The sequence below is a fragment of the Rhodamnia argentea genome, chromosome 8 (assembly GCF_020921035.1).
Source record: "Rhodamnia argentea isolate NSW1041297 chromosome 8, ASM2092103v1, whole genome shotgun sequence".
Lineage (NCBI taxonomy): Eukaryota > Viridiplantae > Streptophyta > Magnoliopsida > Myrtales > Myrtaceae > Rhodamnia > Rhodamnia argentea.
In genome coordinates, this window is record NC_063157.1 from 20,979,934 (window position 1) to 21,006,261 (window position 26,328).

General features: G+C 38.7%; 3 protein-coding genes and 1 pseudogene across 4 annotated transcripts; all 4 read left to right on the forward strand.

Moving 5' to 3' along the window:
- Positions 1–938: 938 nt before the first annotated feature.
- On the forward strand, positions 939–1,895 carry LOC125316313 (cytosolic sulfotransferase 15-like). The gene has a single exon (XM_048284331.1). It carries the CDS (start codon positions 939–941, stop codon positions 1,893–1,895), a length of 957 nt encoding a protein of 318 aa, XP_048140288.1.
- A 1,858-nt stretch (positions 1,896–3,753) lies between these two features.
- On the forward strand, positions 3,754–4,786 carry LOC115733049 (annotated as a pseudogene).
- A 1,314-nt stretch (positions 4,787–6,100) lies between these two features.
- LOC125316144 (cytosolic sulfotransferase 15-like) lies at positions 6,101–7,272 on the forward strand. The gene is made up of 2 exons (XM_048283553.1): positions 6,101–7,218; positions 7,258–7,272. Exon 1 carries the CDS (start codon positions 6,118–6,120, stop codon positions 7,111–7,113), a length of 996 nt encoding a protein of 331 aa, XP_048139510.1. The 5' UTR covers positions 6,101–6,117; the 3' UTR covers positions 7,114–7,218; positions 7,258–7,272.
- Positions 7,273–13,910: 6,638 nt separating this feature from the next.
- Positions 13,911–15,098, forward strand: LOC125316143 (cytosolic sulfotransferase 15-like). 2 transcript variants are annotated; one of them, XR_007199463.1, is made up of 2 exons: positions 13,911–15,026; positions 15,066–15,098. XR_007199463.1 is itself a non-coding variant. In XM_048283552.1 (1 exon), the coding sequence occupies exon 1, from the start codon at positions 13,926–13,928 to the stop codon at positions 14,919–14,921; it is 996 nt and encodes a 331-aa protein (XP_048139509.1). In that variant the 5' UTR covers positions 13,911–13,925; the 3' UTR covers positions 14,922–15,077. The 2 variants fall into 2 exon arrangements, 1 of the variants encoding a protein (XP_048139509.1); XM_048283552.1 differs by having other exon boundaries at positions 13,911–15,077.
- The last annotated feature ends 11,230 nt before the right edge of the window (positions 15,099–26,328 follow it).

The window sequence follows — 26,328 nt, forward strand, 5'->3', positions numbered from 1 at the left end:
ATGGAAAATTATCAAAAAGCATATGAAATCTACTCCAATTATGCCAATTCAGCCCAAAATATTTTTTTTATCAATCGAGTCCTAAATCTTTTACAATCGTGTCAATTCAGTCCATTTGGTAGGCAAGCGTTGATGGGACAGTTTTTTTAATAATATTTTAATATCTTTCGAATTTTTAATTACTTTTTCATTTGTTAATAGTTTTTTTGGTCTTGTTTTTTTCTTTTTCATTTTCTTTTTCTTCGCATTGTCGCAGTGGGGACTGTGTAAATCTGTCTATTGTAGAACGAGCTCAAAATAGCTCTTTAACCAAACTTCCTTTACTGTAGAAGTTGAATTAGATGGGAGAGCTGTTGAGTGTTAATTAGTCCATTCCACTCAAATAACTTTATGGCCATTATTATTATTATTATTATTATTATTTTTTTGGAACTTAAAACATACCTTACATACTCCGGAACCTGGAATATACCCCGTCACGGTTCTAAGGTCTTACTCGGGTTTCACTTATATTTTTAAAGGATCGATTGTAGTGAATCATCATCACTTTTAATGATTACCATCTGTTGCTAAAATTCACTGACCACAATTGATATTTAAACACACGAATAAATATGAAATATTAACAAAATAAAAGTCTCGGTCATAAATATCGCCGGAAATAGAAGATCAGACTAGTAGTTTCAAATAACACACTCATCATCGAAAGCTATGGAATACTGTACGATCTTGCGAAGACACAAAAACTTGTTCCAGGTTCTGGGTTCTAGATTTCAGATTTCATCTTTTTGGAATTTGGAACTTACCAGTTATAACAAGTTTCCTAATTTTTTGAATCTGCAGTCTACCCTGGAACCCCAAACTGGAGCAGTTTCCCACCGGTTCCATTCCAAGTTCTACCTTGAGCAGTTTCTTACTCAACCCTCAACGTTACCACCATGGAACACCACCCGGAGGAAATCGATGAAGTAATTGCTTCACTTCCTAAAGAGAGGGGGTTCCTGGCTCCTAATCTATGCCTTTACCAAAACTTTTGGTTCCCAGTGACCGTCCTTCCAAATGTCATCACATTCCAGAGGCACTTCAGAGCCAAAGACAATGACATTGTCCTAGCCTCTCAGCCCAAAGCTGGAACCACTTGGCTAAAAGCCCTGGTGTTCTCGATCGTAAACCGCCGCTACTGCGATATCTCGAACACGCCCTTGCTCACCTCCAATCCCCATGAACTCGTCCCTTTCTTGGAGTTCACCTTGTATGCGAATAACACCAAACCCAATCTTGAGGACTTCCCGGAACCAAGGATCTTCTCTACACACCTTCCTTACTCATGCTTGCCTGAATCCGTGAAGCGATCGAATTGCCGGATTGTCTACATTTGTCGTAACCCATTAGATACTGTGGTTTCCTCGTGGCACTTCTTCAAGTCTCCGGTGCGGTCGGAGAATCAACCGGAGAGGTCAATGGAAGAGCATTTCGAGACCTTTTGCGATGGCAAAACAGGGTTCGGACCCTTTTGGGATCAGACGGTGGGGTACTGGAAAGAGAGCTTAGAGGAGCCGCACAAGGTGTTGTTTTTGAAGTGCGAGGACTTGACGGAAAATGTCGTAGCACAGGTGAAGAAGGTGGCCGAGTTCGTGGGGCTTCCATTCTCTACGGGGGAAGAGGAGGCAGGTGTGATTCAAGGAATAGCTGAAACGTGTAGCTTGAGGAAGTTGAAGGACCTGGAGGTGAACAAGTCCGGCAAATTCATGCCCAACTTCGAGAACAGAAGCTACTTTAGGAAAGGAGAGGTGGGTGACTGGGCTAACAGTTTCAGTCCTCCCATGGTGGCACGTCTACACAGCATCATGGAAGAGAAGATGAGCCCGTTCGGGTTGGAGTTCAAAACGCGTTAGTCCTCCTTCCCATATTCATTTTTCCACTTTAGTTGGTTTTTATTTTTTTTTTGGGTAAGGACACTTCAGTTGGTTTTTGGTACTGAGAATATCAACAGTACGTTTCTTATGATTCTGGACTCAATCTTTCTTTATCTTGAATCTCCCCACAAATACTATAGCGTGTGGAAAAGATTCAATGTGCAATTGCAGCGGGAGGGAGGCCTCGATTTTTTTGTTGCAGAAGGAGTAAACGGATGACCACAATGAGATGCGGCCAAGATATAAGGGAAGCATGCTTTGTCTCTCTCTCTTGCATTGAACCTAAGGAAGATCGGTTTACTCCCACATCTCCGTTACAACAAGTTCTATATATCAATTTATCTAACCAAGAGCAGGAGCAAACGATAATCAAGCTTTTGGTATGTCAACTTTTTCCTTTTTTTTCCTAATATGGTGATCCATCAAGCACGGAATATAAAATTTGAAATTCGTGGATTAGAAAGAGAGACAAGCTTTCCGCTTATTTTGTAGAAAATGTGACATTTTTGGAAGTTATTTATAGGAAAGTAATTTTCCAAGAAAATGACAATATTTTTCAGGCCAAATAGTTTAGATACCATATTAAACAAATTAAAAGTTAAGAATGACATTGCAATTGGAATTAAAGTTCATGGACTACATTAAATAAATTAATAGTTATGAAACCACATCACACACTATATTAAAATTTAGAGATCATTTGTGTCATTATCCTCATGGAGAGAGAGAGAGAGAGAGAGAGAGAGAGAGAGCTGCGATAGAGTCGAGCAGGTGCCAGGCAGGAAGGGACCAATGACGAGCGATCATGGGCTCCATGATGAGCCTGCGCAACCCAATCCAATCGAGACAAATGGGCCCGAATAGCAGTTTGGGCCAAGCCCGAGAATGCCTAATCCAGGCCCACCCAGTCCGAGTAAATAGTAAGTTGGCTATTTTCTTGACGAGGCCTTACATATGAGTAGCTCACTTAGCTCTACAATGTATGACTATGCTCGCTTTTGATATGGACCCACCCGTGGAACGTGCCCACGTTTTATGCACTTGTAAGATTTGATTGGGGTCTTGAGACTTGTGTCAACTGGCCGTCCAATCATTCTGGCTTAGTCACTGGTTAGCTTTTTGAACATGTGATGTGTAGAACGCGGACCCCGGAAAAGCCACAGTCCCAATCTTGGCGACATCCAGATCCACATAAAAATCAACCGAGTCGTCGCAATCGAAGACAATCGTCCCACTTCCAACCGACAATGGTACGTCCGCGTTTTGATTCTGTGGCCTGAAATCTCCTTTGCGAACAATAAGGACGAAGGAGAATCGGAGAAGACGATATCATTGCGAAGATGTAAATTTAGAGCAAGATGCCGATTTATTAGCTGGGTCGACGCCAAAATTACTCATTCTCCAAAGATTGTGTTGAAAAAAATAATGGCGATTACTTTCTACTAAAAATTCGAAGTGGCAAAATAGTTTGTTTTTTTTTTTCCTTTTTCCTTTGGGAAAATTTCAAAAAATGGCCTGGAGTGGCCTCGTTTTTCTCAAAAAGGGCCTAGAGTGAATATCGTTTCAAATAAGGACTTGAAGTGCTCAAATTATTTCAAATAAGGGCCTAACTGAAGGATAATTTTGTCTTTTAAACTTCTGGCCTTTTCTTTTCTGTTTTTTCTTTTTTCTCCTCCCCTCCCCTCCTGTTCATCATCTCTTCTGACTTGAATGCACGGTGGTCTTCGTCTTCCATATACTGACGCACTCAGGGAAAGAGAGAGAGAGAGACCAAGGGTTGGGTCGTTCCTTCATTTCTTTCCCTCGCGACGAATGGATTGATCGAAAGTGAGGCTTTGAGCCGGTCTTGCGGAGGGATTTCATTGGGTGTTTCCGAATGGTGGAGAGATTTTGTGGACCAGCGATAAAGAAACCGTAAAAACGAGGCGTTCCGATGGTGACCAATAACAATAACTCATCGGAGATGCCAGAAGAGCCGAGCATCGACACCGACAAAGCTCAACTACGAGATCTTCTCAATCCTCGAGAGCAAGTTCCTCTTCGGCTACGACGACCCCAAGCTCCGGGTCCCCAAGCAAATGAACCCAAAAACCACCCGCCGACGCCTACGCGGACAATAACAACCCCTCCGCCATCAAGAACCAGCGAGGCAAAATCTGCATCTTTGCCGTTGACTGCGGCGGCATGCTCCCCGGCAAAGCCCTCGCCTATCTGGAGCACACTCTCAAGTCGAAGTCCTACAACCCGGACGCCAGCATCGTTGACTACTTCGGCGTCGCCGCGGGCACCGGTGTAAGTGGCATCCTTACCACCACGCTCTTCGCCACAAAGGACCACACCCGCCCGATTTTCTGGTAAAACGACATGTGGAAGTTTCTCGCCGACCACGGCTGGAAGTTCTACCGCTCACAGCCCGTCTCCAGCTTGGGCGGGTTCCCGTGGGGGGGCTCCGCTCCACGTCGTCGGCGACGGCCACACGGGAGAGGCTCGTGAGGGAGTCCTTCAGCGACGGGCGGGAAGGGAGCCGACGCCGAGGGACACGTTGAAGCCGGTTATGGTGTCGTGCTACGACTTGACAAGCTCGGCACCACTCCTGTTCTCGCGTGCGCACGCGTTGGAAATGGACAGGTTCGACCGACTTCAGGCTCTGGGAGGTGTGCCGGGCCACGTCGGCGGAGCCGAGCGTCCTAGAGCCGGTGCAGATGCGGTCGGTGGACGGGCGGACGCGGTGCGTGGTGGTGGGAGGGACGTTGGCGATGAGCAACCTCGTGGTGGCGGCGATCACGCACGTGCTACACAACAAGTGGGAGTTCCCGTTGGTGCGAGGGATGGAGGACCTGTCGAAGAAGACGTTCTGGAGGAGACGATGAACAGGGGAGGGGAGGGGAGGAGAAAAAAAAAAGAAAATAGTAAAGAAAAGGCTAAAAGATTAAAAGACAAAAATGTCATTTAATTAGGCCCTTATTTGAAACGATTAAAGCACTTCGAGCCCTTATTTAAAACGATGTTCACTCTAGGCCCTTATTTGAGAAAATGAGACCACTTCGGGTCCTTTTTTGAAATTTTCCCTTTTCCTTTTTTCAACCTACAACTCTTAATTAAACACCACACTAGGAAAGTAAGCGATTCTAACGGGAAAATGTGCTCACTTGTGATAAAAAATGACCGTTTTAATCAACAAAGATATTTCAATCTAGTACATCGATTATTTACTTAGTATGTTACTGATAAATAGCTGTTTTTACTTGTTGAATCGAAACAATGTGAATAATCTACCGATCTAGTGGTAAAATAGTAATTATCTTTCACAAGACAATTATCGACCGACTCTACTAGTAGAACATTATGAAACTAGTAATCCACTATCAAAGATACATGCCCACTTGTAAAAAAGAACAATTGTTGTAATCTATGAGGATATTTTAGCTCGGTAAATGGATGTCATAAATACAAGTCTTTATTCATCAAATCTCGAAACGATGTTAATAATCTATTAGGAGTTTATGGTGTTGAAATAATTGTCGAGTCCGTAAGTTATAATAGTTAATTGACATTACCGGTAAAGCAGATAAGCAATTCGTGATCCCGTGGCGAAAAAAATAGTCCCCTTGAAAATTCTAAAACCCATTGGTTACCTTACAATATATTTAAGCAAGTTAAATTATTGTTCCTTTGTTAACTTTGGGTGTGCTTATTTCAGGGAAAGTGATTTTCGGAAATTGATTTTCCAAACTTTTGCCTGTTTGTTTCCTCGAAAATGATGAGTTAATAGAAAATATTTTCCGGTCAACAAAAATTTTGATGTATAAATTCAGGAAAATGAATTCCTCAATCTAAGGATGTGAAAACAATCTCTAGAATTCTCCTCTTGAATTTTTTAAAATTTTACTTTTTTATTTTAATATTTGATTGCATTATATTACATTTTTTTTATTTTTATTTTTATTTTTAGTTTTGTTAGAGACAATTGACTGGACAAATGAGTTTCAATCATTTTTCTTATAAATAATATTTTAATTTTACTACTGGTTATCCAGATTTACCACGGAGGGAACAAATTTCCACTAGGGGTCTGGGATCATGCTTCACGTGCATAAAGCGGTGACCAAAAATAAAGAAACTTGAAAAGCTAACGCTCACTATCTACAAAAAATCAGTGCTTCACATTCGTCCCCTTGTTTCGATTCTTACTCGAACATCAATGGCAAGCCAGCAACTTTCTTCGCAGCAGTCCGACGTCGCAAGTAGTAAAGAAGATGACCAGGAGAAGGCCATGGATGAACCAATTGCTTCACTTCCCATAAGCAAAGGATTGGTTCGTCCTGTCCATCGCCTTTATCAAAACTTCTGGTGCCCGACCCCCCCGCTTCCGAACGTGATCGCGTTCCGGCGGCACTTCGAAGCCAAGGACAAGGACATTCTCCTGGTCTCTCAACCCAAATCTGGGACCACCTGGCTAAAGGCCCTAGTGTTCTCCATTGTTAACCGCTCCCGCTTCGACACCTCCAACACGCCCTTGCTCACTTCGAACCACCATGAAGTCGTTCCTTTCATTGAGCATAAGCTGTGGCCCGACCTTGACGGCCTGGCGGAGCCGAGGCTCTTGGCGATGCACATCCCTTACCCAGCCTTGCCGGAGAGCGTCCAGCGGTCAGACTGCCGGATCATATACATCTGCCGGAACCCATTGGACACCGTGGTTTCCTCTTGGCACTTCTTACTCGAGACGGCACGGTCGGAGAACCAACCAGAGTGGTCCTTGGAGGAGCATTTCGAGACCTTTTGCCAGGGGGAAATCTTGTTCGGGCCCTTTTGGGATCACATCATGGGGTACTGGAAGGAGAGCTTGGAGAGGCCACGGAAGGTGTTGTTCCTCAAGTATGAGGACTTGAAGGAGGATATAATAGGACAGCTGAAGAAGGTGGCCGAGTTTGTGGGGCTTCCCTTCACTGAGGGGGAAGAGGAGGGCGGCGTGATTGAAGAGATAGCCAAAATGTGTAGCTTGAAGACCCTCAAGGGCCTGGAGGTTAACAAATCCGGCAAATTACTGCATACAATCATGGAGAAGAGAAGCTTTTTCAGGAAAGGGGAGGTGGGTGATTGGGTTAACCATCTCACTCCTTCCATGGTGGATCGCCTCAACAGCATCATGCAAGAGAAAATTAGCCCACTGGGGTTACGCTTCAAAACACGCTGAGTGTTAATCACTTTCGCTTTCTCTATGCGTCAGTAGAAATAAGCGAAGTTAACAATGGATGGATCTGCAATCCTCCTTCCTTATTGGTCTAGTACAGAGATCTCAATAATCATTGACTTCTCTGTCGCTAGAGACCAAACAAGTATTTGATGTTGATCAGCTGTAAGGAAAGGAAAAAGAGAGGATGTTTGGAGTTCGAAATCACAATATGCTCTATAGTTCACAATCGCCTCTCATGTTCTATTTGTTTTTCCAATAGGATTGTTCTGTGAGAACTGCATAGGAATTTTTAAATCAGGGGATGAGAAAGAGAAAAACAGGGAGGAAAAAAAATTGTACTTAAACTGTCTTACTTGTTACTATGATGCCAACGGTTCATATACAGATTGGGAAATTAAAAACGAAGTAAAGAATCAAGAGTTTCGACTAGATAACCACTTCATACTTCACCGGCACTAAGGCTCTGTTTGTTTCGCTAAAAATAAATGATTTCAATAATATTTTGCTAATAATATCACTCGTATTGCTTGAAGTAATTAGTCAAATAAAAAATATCTTAACTATTAATAAGAATATATCTCTAAAAATTTTTGTAGACAATGAAAATATTTTTCATTAGTTCATTTTTATAAGTGAAATGAGCAACCATTTTTAGTATAATCGATTACCGTACTGAAAAAAAAAATATCGCGAAACCTTATTCATTTTTTTCCCATCTTAACTTTTGAGTAGACTACTCATCTAAATGTGAAATGCACATAGACTCTGTCCCCGATTTGGTTCATGATGGACATAAAACGATTATGATCCAACTGAATGTCACAAAATGATGGAAGGGAACCTATTTACTAACTATTCGATTTCTTGCAAATTTCCTAATCTAACGCGGGTGTCCCGCTTTGATTACATGTGAGACGTGGACTTACTTTGATATACAGAATGATCGGAAATTATGGGGGTTTCAATCCCATCCTATTGTAAATTATAAATCTGTTAATCATGAGAAACCAAACTGAAATATGGATATATGCCAATTTTGGCTAAACCTTGCTTATGAAGCACTTGCGAGTACCCCAAAATAAAGGCCTTCCCGAGTATTAAAATGCACGATCATGTGTATGGCGCAATCAGCCATAAGAGGTTTACCTAGCACCATGTTAAGAAATTGATGAAGGTGTGTGCACAAGAAATTAATAAAACTAACTTGCCAGGAGTTGATGAGGGGGTCCGTCATCACATGTGTTTCAAGGATATGCGATGCCTATAAAGCAGTGAAGTTGCCGGACTCTCTTTGTGTGTGATGCACGTTCCTTGCTCATCCATGTCGGTCAGCGTCAAGCGGTCGGACTATCGGATTATCTGTCGGAATCCGTTGCACATTCCTTACTCATTTGAGTTAATCACCGACTTTATTTTTTCGATAAAGTTTTCCAAATAGAAAAGTTGTTAAATTGACAAACAGAAAATACATATGGTTAACTAACTCATATTAGAGTTGGTAGCCAACCAGTCAACGGTTTGATCAAAGAAATGTTGATAATGCATTTAAATTTAAAGTGAGTAATGTCATTATAACAGTTGGTAAATTTAAGTATAGTTAACAAATGTAAATAAAAATTGGTAAAAGGGAAGAAAAGTTGGTAATTAAAAAAGAGAGCAACATAGGAAAATAACTCAAATGGGAGTTGGTAATCCAAAACTAGTTGATCATTTAATGTGAGAAAGTCGTCCGGTCGCTTTAATTAAGTTTAGTAAATTCAGAAAAAAAATTGATAAATTTAATTGGTTGCTAAGAAATGCAAACAAAAGCTTACAAACGATAACAAAAGTTGGCATATTATAAAGAGAATAAACATAGATAGTAAACTCAATATGAGAGTTAACAATAATATGTTATATTTCAATAAAAATATGCGGTGAGTAACTAATATGAGAGCTAGTGATAATGGGTTGGCAGTAACTCAATTGAGAGTTGAAAATGTAGATAGGTAATTTAGATTGATAATTTGTAAATATAGAAAATGGATTTCTAAACAAGCAAATATAATTTGATACATAGAAATTGGTAACTTAAGAAAAAAAGGTGCTCGTAAGTAGTTCAAATGAGAATTGGTAATACCAAATTAGTCGGCAATCCTATCCGACAAAACTTAGTCAATTAGTGGGGTCTTACTAGCTGGCTAGGTATAATGTCTGGTGGCTTCTCAATCAGTAAATCAGGAAATGAGAGGGACAACGTTGCTACGGACCCACGTAGAAGTGGCCTAACCTCTCATGTACATTTGAGATATGCTTGGAGTCCGTGAGAAGGTGATAAATGCGCCAACTATATAATCATGTTAACACGTGGCCATCAAAAATTAAACCTGTCAAAATGGATCATGAACATATTAGGTTAGTTATATTCACAAAATGGGTAATAACTGAGTTTTGAATTGTAAAATTCAATATAATAGGTGTTCAATATATTCACAACTTGCTTAGACCTAACCCACCTCTATGATTCTCTCTTCACTCTCTCGTGCCCTCATGCGATCTTGCGCTTATTCACTCTGTGCTCTCACTTCAATTTGGATATGAGTTTTTATAGATTTTTTTAAATATAAAAGTGTTTTAGTAATATGAGTCGAGTTGGGCATGGCTCGAGTCGATTATATGTTACTAAATTTGTATTGTATGAAAATGAGTCAAAACAGATTAAATGGGTCACTTTGGGCCGAACCATTTTCGATCCAACCTAATCTACCCGTTTGACGGGTCTAGCAAGAACAACTCAAAAACCCTAACCAGCTACTCAATTCATTGCATGGCAAGGGACTCAACAAGATGCATTTGGTTTAGCTTTGGGGCTCTAAAGATCTTGGGGTAAATGTTAGGGCGTTTGGGAAATTTTTTGGGGATCATTTTGAGCAAATGCCATTATTGGCAAACCTGAAAGTCCAAGTCAAGTGGGAATCTCCTAGGGCTTTCAACATTTTTCGAAAGGCAACTTTTAGGGTTTTAATGAATTTTTCATCGTCTTGCTTACCCCTCACTAGTTTTCTCATATTTCATTTTTACCCTTGAAGGGCCAAATCTGACGTAAGGGACACCAGCCGAGGTCTCGCCCGGCCAGATTTGAGGACACTTTGAAACCCTTCACTGGGAATTCACGTAGGAGGTCGGGCACGCCGACCAAGAGTCGTACGACACCCGCCGAGGTTCCTACGATGTTTGTGCTCAATTTCGAGTTGTAGTGGAGCACGGCCGAGTTCGAGACGGAGAGATCTCGAGATGTAAAGCTAGGGGAAGAGAGGGCAATGACGTTCTCGGCCGGTGGAGGGGGCGGCCCGACGGGGTTGTTCTCGCCGGGTCGCCCAAGGTCGCTTGCTCTAATTGCTTCACAGGTGTGTTTGAAGCCCAAGGTCGCCCAAGGTCACTTGTGACACCCGCCGACATATTAGGTTGTCCTCAAATCTGGCCAGGCGAGACCTCGGCTGGTGTCCCTTACGTCAGATTTGGCCCTTCAAGGGTAAAAATGAAATATGAGAAAACTAGTGAGGGGTAAGCAAGACGATGAAAAATTCATTAAAACCCTAAAAGTTGCCTTTTGAAAAATGTTGAAAGCCCTAGGAGATTCCCACTTGACTTGGACTTTCAGGTTTGCCAATAATGGCATTTGCTCAAAATGATCCCCAAAAAATTTCCCAAACGCCCTAACATTTACCCCAAGATCTTTAGAGCCCCAAAGCTAAACCAAATGCATCTTGTTGAGTCCCTTGCCATGCAATGAATTGAGTAGCTGGTTAGGGTTTTTGAGTTGTTCTTGCTAGACCCGTCAAACGGGTAGATTAGGTTGGATTGAAAATGGTTCGGCCCAAAGTGACTCATTTAATCTGTTTTGACTCATTTTCATACAATACAAATTTAGTAACATATAATCGACCCGAGCCATGCCCAACTCGACTCATATTACTAAAACACTTTTATATTTAACAAAATCTATAAAAACTCATATCCAAATTGAAGTGAGACCATAGAGTGAATAAGCGCAAGATCGCATGAGGGCAAGAGAGAGTGAAGAGAGAATCATAGAGGTGGGTTAGGTCTAAGCAAGTTGTGAATATATTGAACACCTATTATATTGAATTTTACAATTCAAAACTCAGTTATTACCCATTTTGTGAATATAACTAACCTAATATGTTCATGATCCATTTTGACAGGTTTAATTTTTGCTGGCCACGTGTTAACATAATTTTACGGGTGTGTTTGACGATCTCTTCTTCTGCAATTTTTCTCTTTTAAATTTTGTTTTTTGCTAGCCCAAAGCTCAACTAGTGTTTCCCCAAACATTATTTGTCTTTCGTCAAAATCCCTTTCCCCAAAGCATTTGGATTTTTTGCAAAGACATTCCCTAAATGCAGAATCAAATGCAGCCTAAAACTCCAATAGAAAATTGTGGTCACTTCAATATCTCAAACACCAGATCAATCAAAATAAGTCCCTTTCCATCTTTCTGCATCTTGGTTTCAGGATCATTTTTTTTTTCTTTTGCTTGGATTATCTTATGTTTTGGGAGTTTACGGGTGTGAATAATTTTTTTAGCTGATTTTGGGTGAATTTGGAGATCATATCGGTGATTCGTCCAGTCAACAACCATCGATGAGAATGTTCGTGACGTAGTTTTATGAACTCTTCGAGATTATGCTGCTCTCCTCTTCCGATTTAGATTTAAGTCTAGATCCAACGATTCTAATCTCCCGAATTAGATCTAGACATAGATCTGGGAGTTTCTTATAGGTATTTGATTTGTCCTCTTTCAACATACTAATATTGGTATTACTGCTTGGCGATGGCGATGGGGATGTCGAACCTAGACGCGCACTGCAAACCGTTGCAACTAATCCGCCAAACAAAGGTCTTCCAGATTATTGTAATGCAAAGGTAAATTCCTCTTGGCTCCAACATCAAAGCTCTATGTATTGTTGAAGTTTGTTTGAAAAAAAAAATAAAATATTGCCTTTTTTTGCATCCCACATAGGATGAAAGGAATAGAGCAATTCACTTTATTAGTTAGAAAGTCAACATTGTCTTTTAAAGAAAGAAATGGGCAAGTGGACTATACCCCACTATACCCGCGTGTAATTGCGCGATTTTGACGCATTTAGCACTTAACTTAGCGATTAACTCCACTCAAGTGTAGTTTGTGCTTGAATATTCATACTCGTTCAAATCGAAACATTGTATACGTCCGGTTTGTGTTTCGTGTCCACTGAGGGGTTTCTCTTATTTTATTCACTATGCTTTCGTTTGGCGAAACATGTTAAAAACAATGATGGGATGACCTATCAATAGCGTGATTGGGACCTAAGAATTAGGTAGGAACTTGTTTGGCAGCTCTCGTCTAAATTCAAAGTGCGATTTAACTTTTCTTTCTGGATGAGGACGTAAGATTGAAATTGATGGTGTCCCGTTCCCAGGCGTGTTTCACACCGGAACCACCGAGGAAGGGAACAATATTGAGGATTGGCGAAGGGGAATCGGAGAAGAAGATATCATTGCGAAGATGTAAATTTAGAGCAAGATGCCGATTTATTAGCTGGGTTGATGCCAAAATTACTCATTCGGCAAAGATTGTGTTGAAAAAAAAATAATGGCGGTTACATTCTACTAAAAATTCTAAGTGGCAAAATAGTTTTTTTTTTTTCCCTTTTTCCTTTTTTTCAACCTACAACCCTTAATTAAACACCACACTAGAAAAGTAAGCGATTCTAATGGGAAAATGCGCTCACTTGTGACAAAGAATGACCGTTTTAATCAACAAAGATATTTCAATCTAGTACATCGATTATTTACTTAGTATGTTATTGATAAATAGCTTTTGTTACTTATCAAATCGAAACAATGTGAATAATCTACCAATCTAGTGGTAAAATAGTAATTATCTTTCACAAGACAATTATCGACCGACGCTACTAGTAGAACATTATCAAACTAGTAATCTACTATCGAAAATACATGCCCACTTGTAAAAAAGAACAATTGTTGTAATCTATGAGGATATTTTAGCTCGGTAAATGGATGTCATAAATACAAGTGTTTATCCATCAAATCTCGAAACGATGTTAATAATCTATTAGGAATTTATAGTGTTGAAATAATTGTCGAGTCCGTAAGTTATAATAGTTAACCGACATTACCGGTAAAGCAGAAAAGCAATTCGTGATCCCGTAGCGAAAAAAATAGTCCCCTTGAAAATTCTAAAACCCATTGGTTACCTTACAATATATTTAAGCAAGTTAAATTATTATTCCTTTGTTAACTTTGGGTGTGCTTATTTCAAGGAAAGTGATTTCCGGAAATTGATCTTCCAAACTTTCACCTATTTGTTAACAAGAAATATTTTCCGGTCAACGAAAATTTTGATGTATAAATTCAGGAAAATGAATTCCTCAATTTGAGGATGTGAAAACACTCTCGGGAATTCTCCTCTTGAATTTTTTAAAATTTTACTTTTTATTTTAATATTTAATATTTGATTGTATTATATCTTATTTTTTATTTTTATTTGTATTTGTATTTTTATTTTTGTTAGAGACAATTGACTGGACCAATAAATTACCAATCATTTTTCTCATAAACAATATTTTAATTTTACTACTGGTTATTCAAATTTACCTCGGAGGGAACAAATTCCCATTAGGGGTCTGAGATCAGTCTTCATGTGTATAAAGCGGTGACCAAAAAAAAAAACAAACTAACGCTCACTATCTACGAAAAGATCAGCACTTCACATTCATCTCCTTGTTTCGATTCTGACTCGAACATCCATGGAAAACCAGCAACTTTCTTCGCAGCAGTCCGACATCGCAAGTAGTAAAGAAGATGACCAGGAGAAGGCCATTGATGAACTAATTGCTTCACTTCCCATAAGCAAAGGATTGGTTCGTCCTGTCCATAGCCTTTATCAAAACTTCTGGTACCCGACCCCCCTGCTTCCGAACGTGATCGCATTCCGGCGGCATTTCGAAGCCAAGGACAAGGACATTCTCCTGGTCTCTCAACCCAAATCGGGGACCACCTGGCTAAAGGCCCTAGTGTTCTCCATTGTTAACCGCTCCCGCTTCGACACCTCCAACACGCCCTTGCTCACTTCGAACCCCCATGAAGTCGTTCCTTTCATTGAGCATAAGCTGTGGCCCGACCTTGACGGCCTGGCGGAGCCGAGGCTCTTGGCAACGCACATCCCTTACCCAGCCTTGCCTGAGAGCGTCCAGCCGTCGGACTGCCGGATCATATACATCTGCCGGAACCCATTGGACACCGTGATTTCCTCTTGGCACTTCTTACTCGAGAGGGCACGGCCGGAGAACCAGCCAGAGTGGTCCTTGGAGGAGCATTTCGAGGCCTTTTGCCAGGGGGAAATCTTGTTCGGGCCCTTTTGGGATCACATCACGGGGTACTGGAAGGAGAGCTTGGAGAGGCCACGGAAGGTGTTGTTCCTCAAGTATGAGGACTTGAAAGAGGATATAGTAGGACAGCTGAAGAAGGTGGCCGAGTTTGTGGGGTTTCCCTTCACTGAGGAGGAAGAGGAGGGCGGCGTGATTGAAGAGATAGCCAAAATGTGTAGCTTGAAGACCCTCAAGGGCCTGGAGGTCAACAAATCTGGCAAATTACCGCATACAATCACGGAGAAGAGAAGCTTTTTCAGGAAAGGGGAGGTGGGTGATTGGGTTAACCATCTCACTCCTTCCATGGTGGATCGCCTCAACAGCATCATGCAAGAGAAATTTAGCCCACTGGGGTTACGCTTCAAAACACGCTGAGTGTTAATCACTTTCTCTTTCTCTATGCGTGCCAGTAGAAATAAGCGAAGTTAACAATGGATAGATCTGCAATCCTCCTTATTGGTCTAGTACAGAGATCTCAATAATCATTGACTTCTCTGTCGCTAGAGACCAAATAAGTATTTGATGTTGATCGGCTGTAAGGAAAGGAAAAAGAGAGGATGTTTGGAGTTCGAAATCACAATCTGCTCTATAGTTCACAATCGCCTCTCATGTTCTATTTGTTTTTCCAATAGGATTGTTCTGTGAGAACTGCATAGGAATTTTTAAATCAGGGGATGAGAAAGAGAAAAACAGGGAGGAAAAAAAAATTATACTAAAACTGTCTTACTTGTTACTATGATGCCAAGGGTTCACATACAGATTGGGAAATTAAAATGAAGTAAAGAATCAAGAGTTTCGACTAGATAACCACTTCATACTTCACCGGCACTAAGGCTCTATTTGTTTCGCTGAAAATAAATGATTTCGATAATATTTTGCTAATAATATCACTCGTATTGCTCGAACTAATTAGTCAATAAAAAATATATTAACTATTAATAAGAATATATCTCTAAAAATTTTCGTAGACAATGAAAATATTTTTTGTTAGTTCATTTTTATAAGTGATATGAGCGACCATTTTAGTATAATCGATTACCATACTGAATATATATATATATCGTGAAACCTTATTCATTTTTTTCCTGCCTTAACTTTTGAGTAGGCTACTCATCTAAATGTGAAATGCACATAGACTTTGTCCCCGATTTGGTTCATGATGGACATAAAATGATTATGATGCAACCGAATGTCACAAAATCATGGAAGGGAACCTATTTACTAATCATTCGATTTCTTGCAAATTTCCCAATCTAACGTGGATGTCCTGCTTTGATTACATGTGAGATGTGGACTTACTTTGATATACATAATGATTGAAAATTATGGGGGTTTCAATCCCATCCTATTGTAAATTACAAATCTGTTAATCATGAGAAACCAAACTGAAATATGGATATATGCCAATTTTGGCTAAACCTTGCTTATGAAGCACCTGCGAGTGCCCCAAACTAAAGGCCTTCCCGATTATTAAATGCGCGATCATGTGTTTGGTGCAATTAGCCATAAGAGGTTTACCTAGCACCATGTTAAGAAATTGATGGAGTTGTGTGCGCAAGAAATTAATAAAAATAACTTGCCATGAATTGATTAGGGGGTCCGTCATTTATCACGTGTTTCGAGGATATGCGACGCCTATAAAGCAATGAAGTTGCCGGACTCTCTTTGTGTGTGATGCACGTTCCTTGCTCATCCATGTCGGTCAGCGTCACGCAATCGGATTATATGTCAGAATCCGTGGCACATTCCTTACTCATATGAGTTAGTTACCAACTTTATTTTTTCGATTAAGTTTTCCCAAAAGAAAAGTTGTTAAATTGACACAAAAAAAAAAAATACATATGGTTAACTAACTCATATTAGAGTTGGTAGCCAACTAATCAACGGTTTAATCAGAGAAATGTCGATAATGCATTTAAATTTAAAGTGAGTAATGTCATTATAACAGTTGGTAAATTTAAGTATAGTTAACAAATGTAAATAAAAATTGGTAAAAGGGAAGAAAAGTTGGTAATTGAAAAAGAGAGCAACATTGGAAAATAACTCAAATGGGAGTTGGTAATCCAAAACTAGTTGATCACTTAATGTGAGAAAGTTGGCAGGTCACTTTAATTAAGTTTAGTAAATTCAGAAAAAAAAATTGATAAATTTAATCGGTTGCTAAGAAATGCAAACAAAAGCCTACAAACAATTAAAAAAAGTTAGCATATTATAAAGAGAATAAACATCGATAGTAAGCTCAATATGAGCGTTAACAATAATATGTGATAATTCAATAAAAATATACAGTGAGTAACTCATATGAAAGCTAGTGATAATGGGTTGGCAGTAACTCAATTGAGAGTTGATAATGTAGTTAGGTAATTTAGATTGATAATTTGTAAATATAGAAAATAGATTGCTAAACTAGCAAATAGAATTTGATACATAGAAATTGGTAACTTAAGAAACAATGTGCTAGTAAGTAATTCAAATGAGAATTGGTAATATCAAATTAGTGCGCAATTCTATCCGACAAAACTTAGTCAATTAGTGGGGTCTTACTAGCTGGCTAGGTATAATGTCTGGTGGCTTCTCAATCAGTAAATCAGGAAATGAGAGCGACAACGTTGCTACGGACCCACGTGGAAGGGGCCTAACCTTTCATGTACATTTGAGATATGCTTGGAGTCCATGAGAAGGTGATAAATGTGCCAACTATATAATCATGTTAACATGTGGCTAGCAAAAATTAAACCTGTCAAGATGGATCATGAACATATTAGGTTAGTTATATTCACTAAATGAGTAATAACTAAGTTTTGAACTGTAAAATTCAATATAATATAGATGTTAAATATATTCACATTTTGTTAAATATGACAGTGTTTTAGCAATATGAGTCGAGTTGGGCATAGATCAAGTCAATTATATGTTACTAGATTTGTACTGTATGAAAATGAGTCAAAACAAATTAAATGAGTCACTATGGGCTGGACCATTTTCAATCCAACCTAATCCACCCGTTTGACGGGTCTAGCAGGAATAACTCAAAAACCCAATCAGCTACTCAATTCATTGCATGGCAAGGGACTCAACAGGATGCGTTTGGTTCAGCTTTGGGGCTTCAAAGATCTTTGGGTAAATGTTAGGGCATCTGGGAAATTTTTTGGGGATCATTTTGAGCAAATGCCATTATTGGCAAACCTGAAAGTCCAAGTCAGGTGGGAATCTCCTAGGGCTTTCAACATTTTTCGAAAGGAAACTTTTAGGGTTTTAATGAATTTTTCGCCATCCTGCTTAACCCTCACTAGTTTTCTCATATTTCATTTTTACCCTTGAAGGGCCAAATCTGAGGTCGGGGACACCAACCGAGGCCTCGCGCGGCCATATTTGAGGACACTTTGAAACCCTTCACTGGGAATTCACGGAGGAGGTTAGGGACGCCGACCAAGAGTCGTACGACACCCGCCGAGGGTCCTACGATGTTTGTGCTCAATTTCGAGCCGTAGTGGAGCACAACCGAGTTCGAGACGGAGAGATCTCGAGATGTAAAGCTAGGGGAAGAGAGGGCAATGACGTTCTCGGCCAGTGGAGAGGGCGGCCCGGCGGGGTTGTTCTCGCCAGGTCGCCCAAGGTCGCTTGCTCTAATTGCTTCACAGTTGGGATTTTACGGGTGTGTTTGACGATCTCTTCTTCTGCAATTTTTCTCTTTTAAATTTTGTTTTTTGCTAGCCCAAAGCTCAACTAGTGTTTCCCCAAACATTATTTGTCTTTCGTCAAAATCCCTTTCCCCAAAGCATTTGGATTTTTCGCAAAGACATTCCCTAAATGCAGAATCAAATGCAGCCTAAAACTCCAATAGAAAATTGTGGTCACTTCAATATCTCAAACACCAGATCAATCAAAACAAGTCCCTTTCCATCTTTCTGCATCTTGGTTTCAGGATCTTTTTTTTTTCTTTTGCTTGGATTATCTTATGTTTTGGGAGTTTACGGGTGTGAATAATTTTTTGTAGCTGATTTTGGGTGAATGTGGAGATCATATCGGCGATTCGTCCAATCAACAACCATCGATGAGAATGTTCATGACGTAGTTTCATGAACTCTCCGAGATTATGCTGCTCTCATCTTCTGATTTAGATTTAGGTCTAGATCCAACGATTCTAGTCTCCCGAATTAGATCTAGACATAGATCTGGGAGTTCCTTACAGGTATTTGATTTGTCCTCTTTCAACATACTAATGTTGGTATTACTGCTTGGCGATGGCGATGGGGATGTCGAACCTAGACGCGCACCGCAAACCGTTACAACTAATCCGCCAAACAAAGGTCTTCCAGATTATTGTAATGCAAAGGTAAATTCCTCTTGGCTCCAATGTCAAAGCTCTATGTATTGTTGAAGTTTGTTTGAAAAAAAAAAAAACAAAATATTGCCGTTTTTGCATCCCACATGGGATGAAAGGAATAGAGCAATTCACTTTATTAGTTAGAAAGTTAACATTATCTTTCAAAGAAAGAAATGGGCAAGTGGGCTACACCCCACTATACCCGCGTGTAATTGCGCGATTTTGACGCATTTAGCACTTAACTTAGCGATTAACTCCACTCAAGTGTAGTTTGTGCTTGAATATTCATACTAGTTCAAATCGAAACATTGTATACGTCCGGTTTGTGTTTCGTGTCCAATGAGGGGTTTCTCTTATTTTATTCACTATGCTTTCGTTTGGCGAAACATGTTAAAAACAACGATGGGATGACCTATCAATAGCGTGATTGGGACCTAAGAATTAGGTAGGAACTTGTTTGGCAGCTCTCGTCTAAATTCAAAGTGCGGTTTAGCTTGTCTTTCTGGATGAGGACGTAAGATTGAAATTGATGGTGTCCCGTTCCCAGGCGTGTTTCACACCGGAACCACCGAGGAAGGGAACAATATTGAGGATTGACGTAGAGAGAGGAATAGTAATAGCAGCAGAAATAGAAAAAGAAACAAAAATGCAAGTCATGTTCCGTTGTTGTGTGCACGGGGTGCGGTATGCACACCCGTGCAATCAAAATTACCTCAAGATCGTCTAACTTTGATAACATGTCATAATTTTTTTTTACAAATATAATATTTAGAGAGGTAAAAGTGAAAAAATTGAATATATATTTTGACACCGCGGGGGATAAAATTGAAAAGAGCCCCGAGGCATCTATTCCTACTCAAACACCAAGCAGTAGCAGAGCGGGATCACATAACTGGGCATTGGAAGGAGAGCTTGGAGAGGCCACACAACACAAGGCGTTTTTCCTCAAGTACGAGAACTTGAACGAGGATATTGTAGGAAAGCTGAAGAAGGTGGCCGAGTTTGTGCTCGAGACTGGCCTCGATGGCCTCGAGCGAGGCACGAGTACGCCAGATCTGGTAGAATCGAGCTCGAGCCGCTACGCCGCCATATTCGACTTCGAGCGAGGCCGAGCTCGGGGGTCGACGGGACTAGCCAAGCCATGAGCTCGCTGGCCTGTGTCATGGTCGATGGTCGGGCTGCGGCTGTTGTCGAGCTGCGTTCAACGGAGGAAGGACGAAGGGAGGAAGGAGCGGCGGAGGTACGAAGGAAGAAGGAAAAGAAATTTAAAAAAAAAATACAAAAAAGAAAAAAGAAAAATAGAAAGTAAAAAAAATAACTATAAAAAAGAAAGTGTGAAAGAGAAAAAAGACAACAAAATAATTTAAAATTTATTTTAAAACAAATAAAAAATTATCAAAAGATGTCTACGGTGAAAATTGATTTTCCTGCGAAAAATATTTTCTAATTCATTTTCGGGTTTCAGCCAAACATCGAAAAATATGATCATTTTCCTATAAAATGATTTATTGAAAAACATCTTCCAAAATCGCTTTATTTTTCGTGAAACAAACGGAACCTTAGCTCCTTTCCTTTTCTTTGTGATACTAAGCGAATAATAAAAGTCTCCATTTCCCTTGTCTTATCTTGCTGACAACAACCTCTCATATATTCATCCTTCCCGTGTTTTGGCTCAATTCTCTTCCACATACTAACGTGTAAACCAAAGACTAACAATGATCCATCAAGCATGGAGTACAAATTTTCAAATAAAGGCATAAAATGCTCTCATTTTCTCAAGTAAGAGTATAAAGTGAATTTTATTTCAGAGAAGGGCTTGAAGAGATCATATCCGTATCAAATTAGGGCCTGAAGTGGCCATGACAGTTTTAAATAGGGGCCCGATATCGACTAGCTAAATATTCCGACCGGTCAAGGGCATTTTGATCCAAAAACAATTATAATTCAAAATTATTATTTTATTTTTTTCCTTTCTTTTTTTGCCTTTGTTGCAACCTGCAAGGGTCACCTTCTCAATCATGGCCGGTGGCTGGCCTTTAACCACCGAAGAAAAGGAAAAAATAGTAAAAGGGAAAAATAAAGAAAAAAAAGGAAAACATTCAAAAATAAAAATATAAGACGAAAATGCCCTTAACCAGCTTAGATGTTAGGCCCTTCGTTGAGACCGACATAGCCGCTTCAGGCCATTATTTGAAATAAAATCCACTTAAAATATTATTTGAGAAAAAGATGACACTTTAAGCCTTTATTTGAAATAAAGTCCACTTCATGCACTTATATGAGAAAATAAGAGTACTTCATGTCACTAATTGAAATTTTTCCCATAAAATTTGTGGATCAGAAAGAGGGAGAGAGACTAAACTATGTTACTGTGATAACAAAGGATTGACATGAACTTAAGGGTCATCAAAGAAGTGGGAATTCTGTTGACCTCCAACAGGATCTAAAGCAAGCTTCAAGTTTGAGAAACTGTGCCCATCATATAGGTCCGGAGTCTATTCAAGCGCTCCCAAATGAACATGCAACATCAGAGGTGATCCCATATGGGCTTACCGATTCGATAATTAGGGCAAACATTCTCGGTTCTAACATCAATCGGCAATACTAGACAATAAGATCGTGAAACCTAAGGCTAATTTCTTCCCTGCCATAAGTGGGAGTAGTCTACACATCCAAATGTCTACTCCTCTTGGTCCTAGAGCCAAAACAACAGGGATCACGTCTCAAAGCTCATGCGGTTTCCTCCATGAATGAATGACAATCTAGTGAAGCCAAAATCTCGCAAACTCATGAAAGAAACTCAGACCACTATACTCTCTTGCCCGGTAAGGAACAAGCATAAGTGGTACTCCTGCTCGAACACGGAGATTTCGGGAGGCGGGCACTACCTTCTAATTTTGGACTGAACCAAATCGGGTGATACAATGAACTTCATCGAGAGATTTTGGGAAGAGCTTTGCTTTCATTTTTGCTGGAATTCAAAGCGACACGGGTTTACAACTTTGAGGAAAAATGACACAAATGGTCCATAAACTTTGGTAAAATATGCAATGTGATTCTAAAACTTTTAATTTGTTCAATATGATGCATAAACTTTAGTCCAATGAGTAATATCGTCCCGGAACCTTAAATTTGTCAATCTAATTCCTGATTTTTTTTATACATGTTCAATAGAGTTCTTAAATTATATGAAAATGTTCAATATTGTTCTTCCATTAATTCAAGTTCGGGGATAACATTGTTAGTTCAAAAACTAGATTGAACATAAACAAAAAATTTAGGGACCATATTGAACAAATTAAAAATTCAAGGATGACATTGTATATTAGAATAAAGTTCAGGGGCTATATTGAACAGATTAAAAATTCAAGAACTACATTAGACGTCATATCAAAATTTAGGTATCACTTGTGTCATTATCCCCTAGCCGAGCGACTCTTTCTTCTAAGAATATTTGTTTCTTAAATACTTCTATATTTAACCAATCCATTGAATATTTGTTTCTTATAATTTATTTAAAAAAAAGATATTGCTAAAACACTCTCATGCAATTCAAATGTTTTTAATTTTTTTAAAATATGATTTTTTGTTATTAAAAACATTATTTAGTTTTTTTTTTTATAAAAACTGTTATTTATTTTTTACTACGGCAATGGTGGTGAGCGGTAGGCGGTGGTCAACAGAGGGCAGCGGTGGCCGGTGGAGATGGGCAGTGGGCAACGACGGGTGGTGGCGACTACGGTGTTCGACCGTTGGCGGCGGTGGGCAACTATGGCGAAGACGTGGTTGGGAGTGAGTATAGAGAACGATTCGCAATGAAGAGAGATAAAAAGGGACAGAGAATGAAAAAAAGGCTGAAGTGAGAGGGAGTTAGGACAAAATGAGAGAGATATTGATGTCGAGAGATTTTTACTTCGAAAAGAGCAGTAATTTTTTTTACTTTTTAAAGTGGGTCGAAAATAACTTCTAATGCAAAAAAATTATTTCAGAAGTAGAAAAATGAAGTTACATAATTAAACGAATTTTTGCTTCTGAAGTTGCAATGTCAAATGAATTTATATGTTAGAAGTACTTATAAAGTAAAAATTCTACTTTAGAAATGTAATCATGCGTGGCCTTAACTTTTTAATATGTTATCTTGGCAACATCAAAATCCACTAAAAAATCGATCCTGTCGTCACAATCAAGGACAATGATGCCCCTTCAACCGACAATGATTGGTCTGTCTTTTGATTTTGTGGCCTGAAATCTTCTTTGCAAATAATAAGGACGAAAGAGAATCGGAAAAGAAGATATCATTGCTACGATATAAACTTAGAGCAAGATGCGGATTTATCAGTTGCGTTGATGCTAATATCACTCATTCTCCAATGATTGTATAAAAAAAATCTTTTAATGGTCAATGTCTTAGGAAAAACCGAGTCCGCCCATCATGAGAATAATGGTGGTTCCATGGAAGCTGAAGTGAGCACTCAAAACATAATTGAAGTTAATGTTGGTTGTTTCCCGATTGTTTATTGTTGGAAAAATTATTAAAAAAAAAGTTTTAAATTTATTGTAATTATGTCAATTCAATCTTATATTTCTTTTTCTTTTTTATCAATTCAGTTCTAAATCTTTGTAAGAATGTTTACTAAATAAAAGCATATTTCATTCCAATAAAATAGGGGTTACAGACGGGCTATGTTCACCGCTGAAAGCTGCACACTTGGCAATCTGCTGCAAGATACTAGATTTTCATAATGATATAATATCACTATCTTTATTCATAACCTACTAATTATTTGTCAGGTCTGGCTGCAATATCTTAACATACTTGGTAGTCCACTGCCAAGTCTAGAGTGGTAACATCATTATCTCATAGGTGACTGATGGGCTCACTCATTAGGTCACAAACTACTTGGTAATCCACTACTAGATGCAAGGATTTTACCAGGAATTTATAGTTGCATCATAATAATATTGTTCATAGGTAAAACAATCCAACTGGTAAAGTACGTAAACCATTAATAATTTATTAGTGGAAGAATGCTCCCACTTGTAAAAGCGAATGATTTTTTGCAATTAAAGGGTAACTCCACTTGGTAAAGTAACTATTTCAGTAGTATGTCACCGACAAATAGAATTTGATGCTCGTAAAATCAATATAATGTTAATAATCTACTAAAAATTTGAAGTGGCAAAATAGCTTTTCTTTTTTCAAACTACAACTCTTAATTGATCACCACACTAGGAAAGTAAGTGATTTTGTGACATCCTGTAATCCGGCTCGTTTTGAAGCCTTGAATAAATGAAAAGTCTCATCCATGTATTTCAGTAGAATCTCACTTGGAATTGATCCCTCTCGAGCGGACTAACCAAATGGGAATGGCTAGCTAGGAAAATCAAGTATGTGGACCTAAGAACTTAATCATGAACTGACTTTTTGGCCATGAAAATTGTCGAGAGAATATTTTGGACCAATAGAGGCCGATCTTAGAATAATTAAGGAACGATTTGGGTAATACCCTACGCTTGGATCACGGGTGATTTCGTTTGACCTCGTATGGGTTCCAAACGTCCCTAAATTATTTTCTAACTATCGCGACCATTGGGACTAGTGATTGACCCTCGCAATTGAATGACAACCAAGGTCGCCATGGCTCGACTAATTCTTAAACGTGATTTTAATCTTGGGTCGATACGCGTAACTCCTAAAAGCCGCCCGTTAGTTTGAGATACGCCGACAATTCCGTTGATCGAGATTGATCGCGAATCAAGCTTCGTAATTTGACGTCGGACCTTCGGGGGTTTCAATAAATAAAATTTTGGACATTTCCTCATCCCGTGTGCAATTCCTTCGCGGTTCGCCCCAAAGAGGTTTAGGAAAAATAGATTTGGACTTGAAATGAGAAATGACCCATTTGCCCTCGAAAAATACCCCATTTTTCACTTGGAACGAAGGGTATTTTGGTCATTTTTGCCTTTGGCCGAGATTAACTAGTCTTGGTGGGGGGAAAATTATTTTTTTTTTATCCCTCTTGACTTTGTGGACCCAAATAATTATTTTAACCTATATTAATTATTATTTTGGCCCTCTTCTTCTTCATTATCCAAGAACACTTTCTCTCTCTAGCTCACTTTTCTCTCTCTCTCCCTCACTTGGCCGAATTCACTCTCTCTCACCCTCCATTGCCGAAAATTCTTCAAGCTCCCACCGGAGTCGCTTTGGGTCGCTTGGAGTTGCTAGATCATCGTCGAGTCGCCGGCCGTGCAAGGACCGCCGGAATCGCCGCTTGATTCAAGCTTTTCTCAACCATTCAACGGAGCTTTTTGTTAGTTTTTGAGGTAGGATTATTTCTAAACCTAAATTAGGTGGTTAGGTTGCTAAGGCTCTATTTGACAGTGATTTCGATCATTTGTTTCTATTCCCATAAACAAAAAAGGATTAGAAACATATTTGGTATTGAAAAAAAAAATGATTTTGATTCTAGTCTTGGGAATACTTTCAGATCACTTTTTAGAAGCAAAAAAAAGATAATTCTGGTATTTTGGAACACTTTTAGGGATCACTTTTTTGCACGATATACTTATGACTTATCCCTCATACTTATAATTAAATTTTTAATATAAAATTGTATTATTTAAAAAAAAAGTCCACGTGGATTTTCAACTTTACATAAATTAAAATAATTTTAATTTTAATTTTAAAAATTGTTAAAAACTAATTTTCTTAAATTAAAAATTTTTATTTAAGGTAAATTTAATAAAAAAATTAGAAATTTAAGAAATGGGGGAAATAAAAAATATTTAGATTTTTAATTTAATAATTTAAAAGTAAAAAAAATTAAGATTGAGAAAAGCTAAAATTTTGAAAAAAATTTCTTGTCACCAGATTCTTCCCCTCCTTTTTTTTTAAAAAATTAGTTTTTTTGTAAAATTTTAAGCCTATTTTGAAATTCAATTTATATTTATATTTATATTTAAAAATTAGTTTTTAGAAAAATTTTAAATCTAATTTATTTTTTTATATTAAGGGACCTCTAATACGCATGTTTTTTTTCAAATTTTTAGCTATTTTATTTTTATTCTAATTAAGTTTATATTTTTTATTTCATGTTATGTTTTTTCAACTTTTATTCTTTTTTTTATTAAAGACTGGACCCAACTCTCTGCGTTGCGAATTAAATCTCCATTTTTTCTCCATTTTTCGAGCCACACAAAAAATTTGTCGAGTCGGGTGAAAAAAAAATCAATGTAGTTGAGTTGCACGTCTTGTAAGCTTGTACGATGTGTAATTACAAAAGTGTAAAACTATAGGCGGTTGCACAATGAGGAGCTTTTCTTTTATTTTTTTTTTTTTGGTAATCAATCTAAAAGTCACAAGAAATAATAACAAACAAATGATTTAGACAAATTCTGTAAATGTAATACGAATTACTTTTCAAACAATATAAACGACTGCATACTCATGAC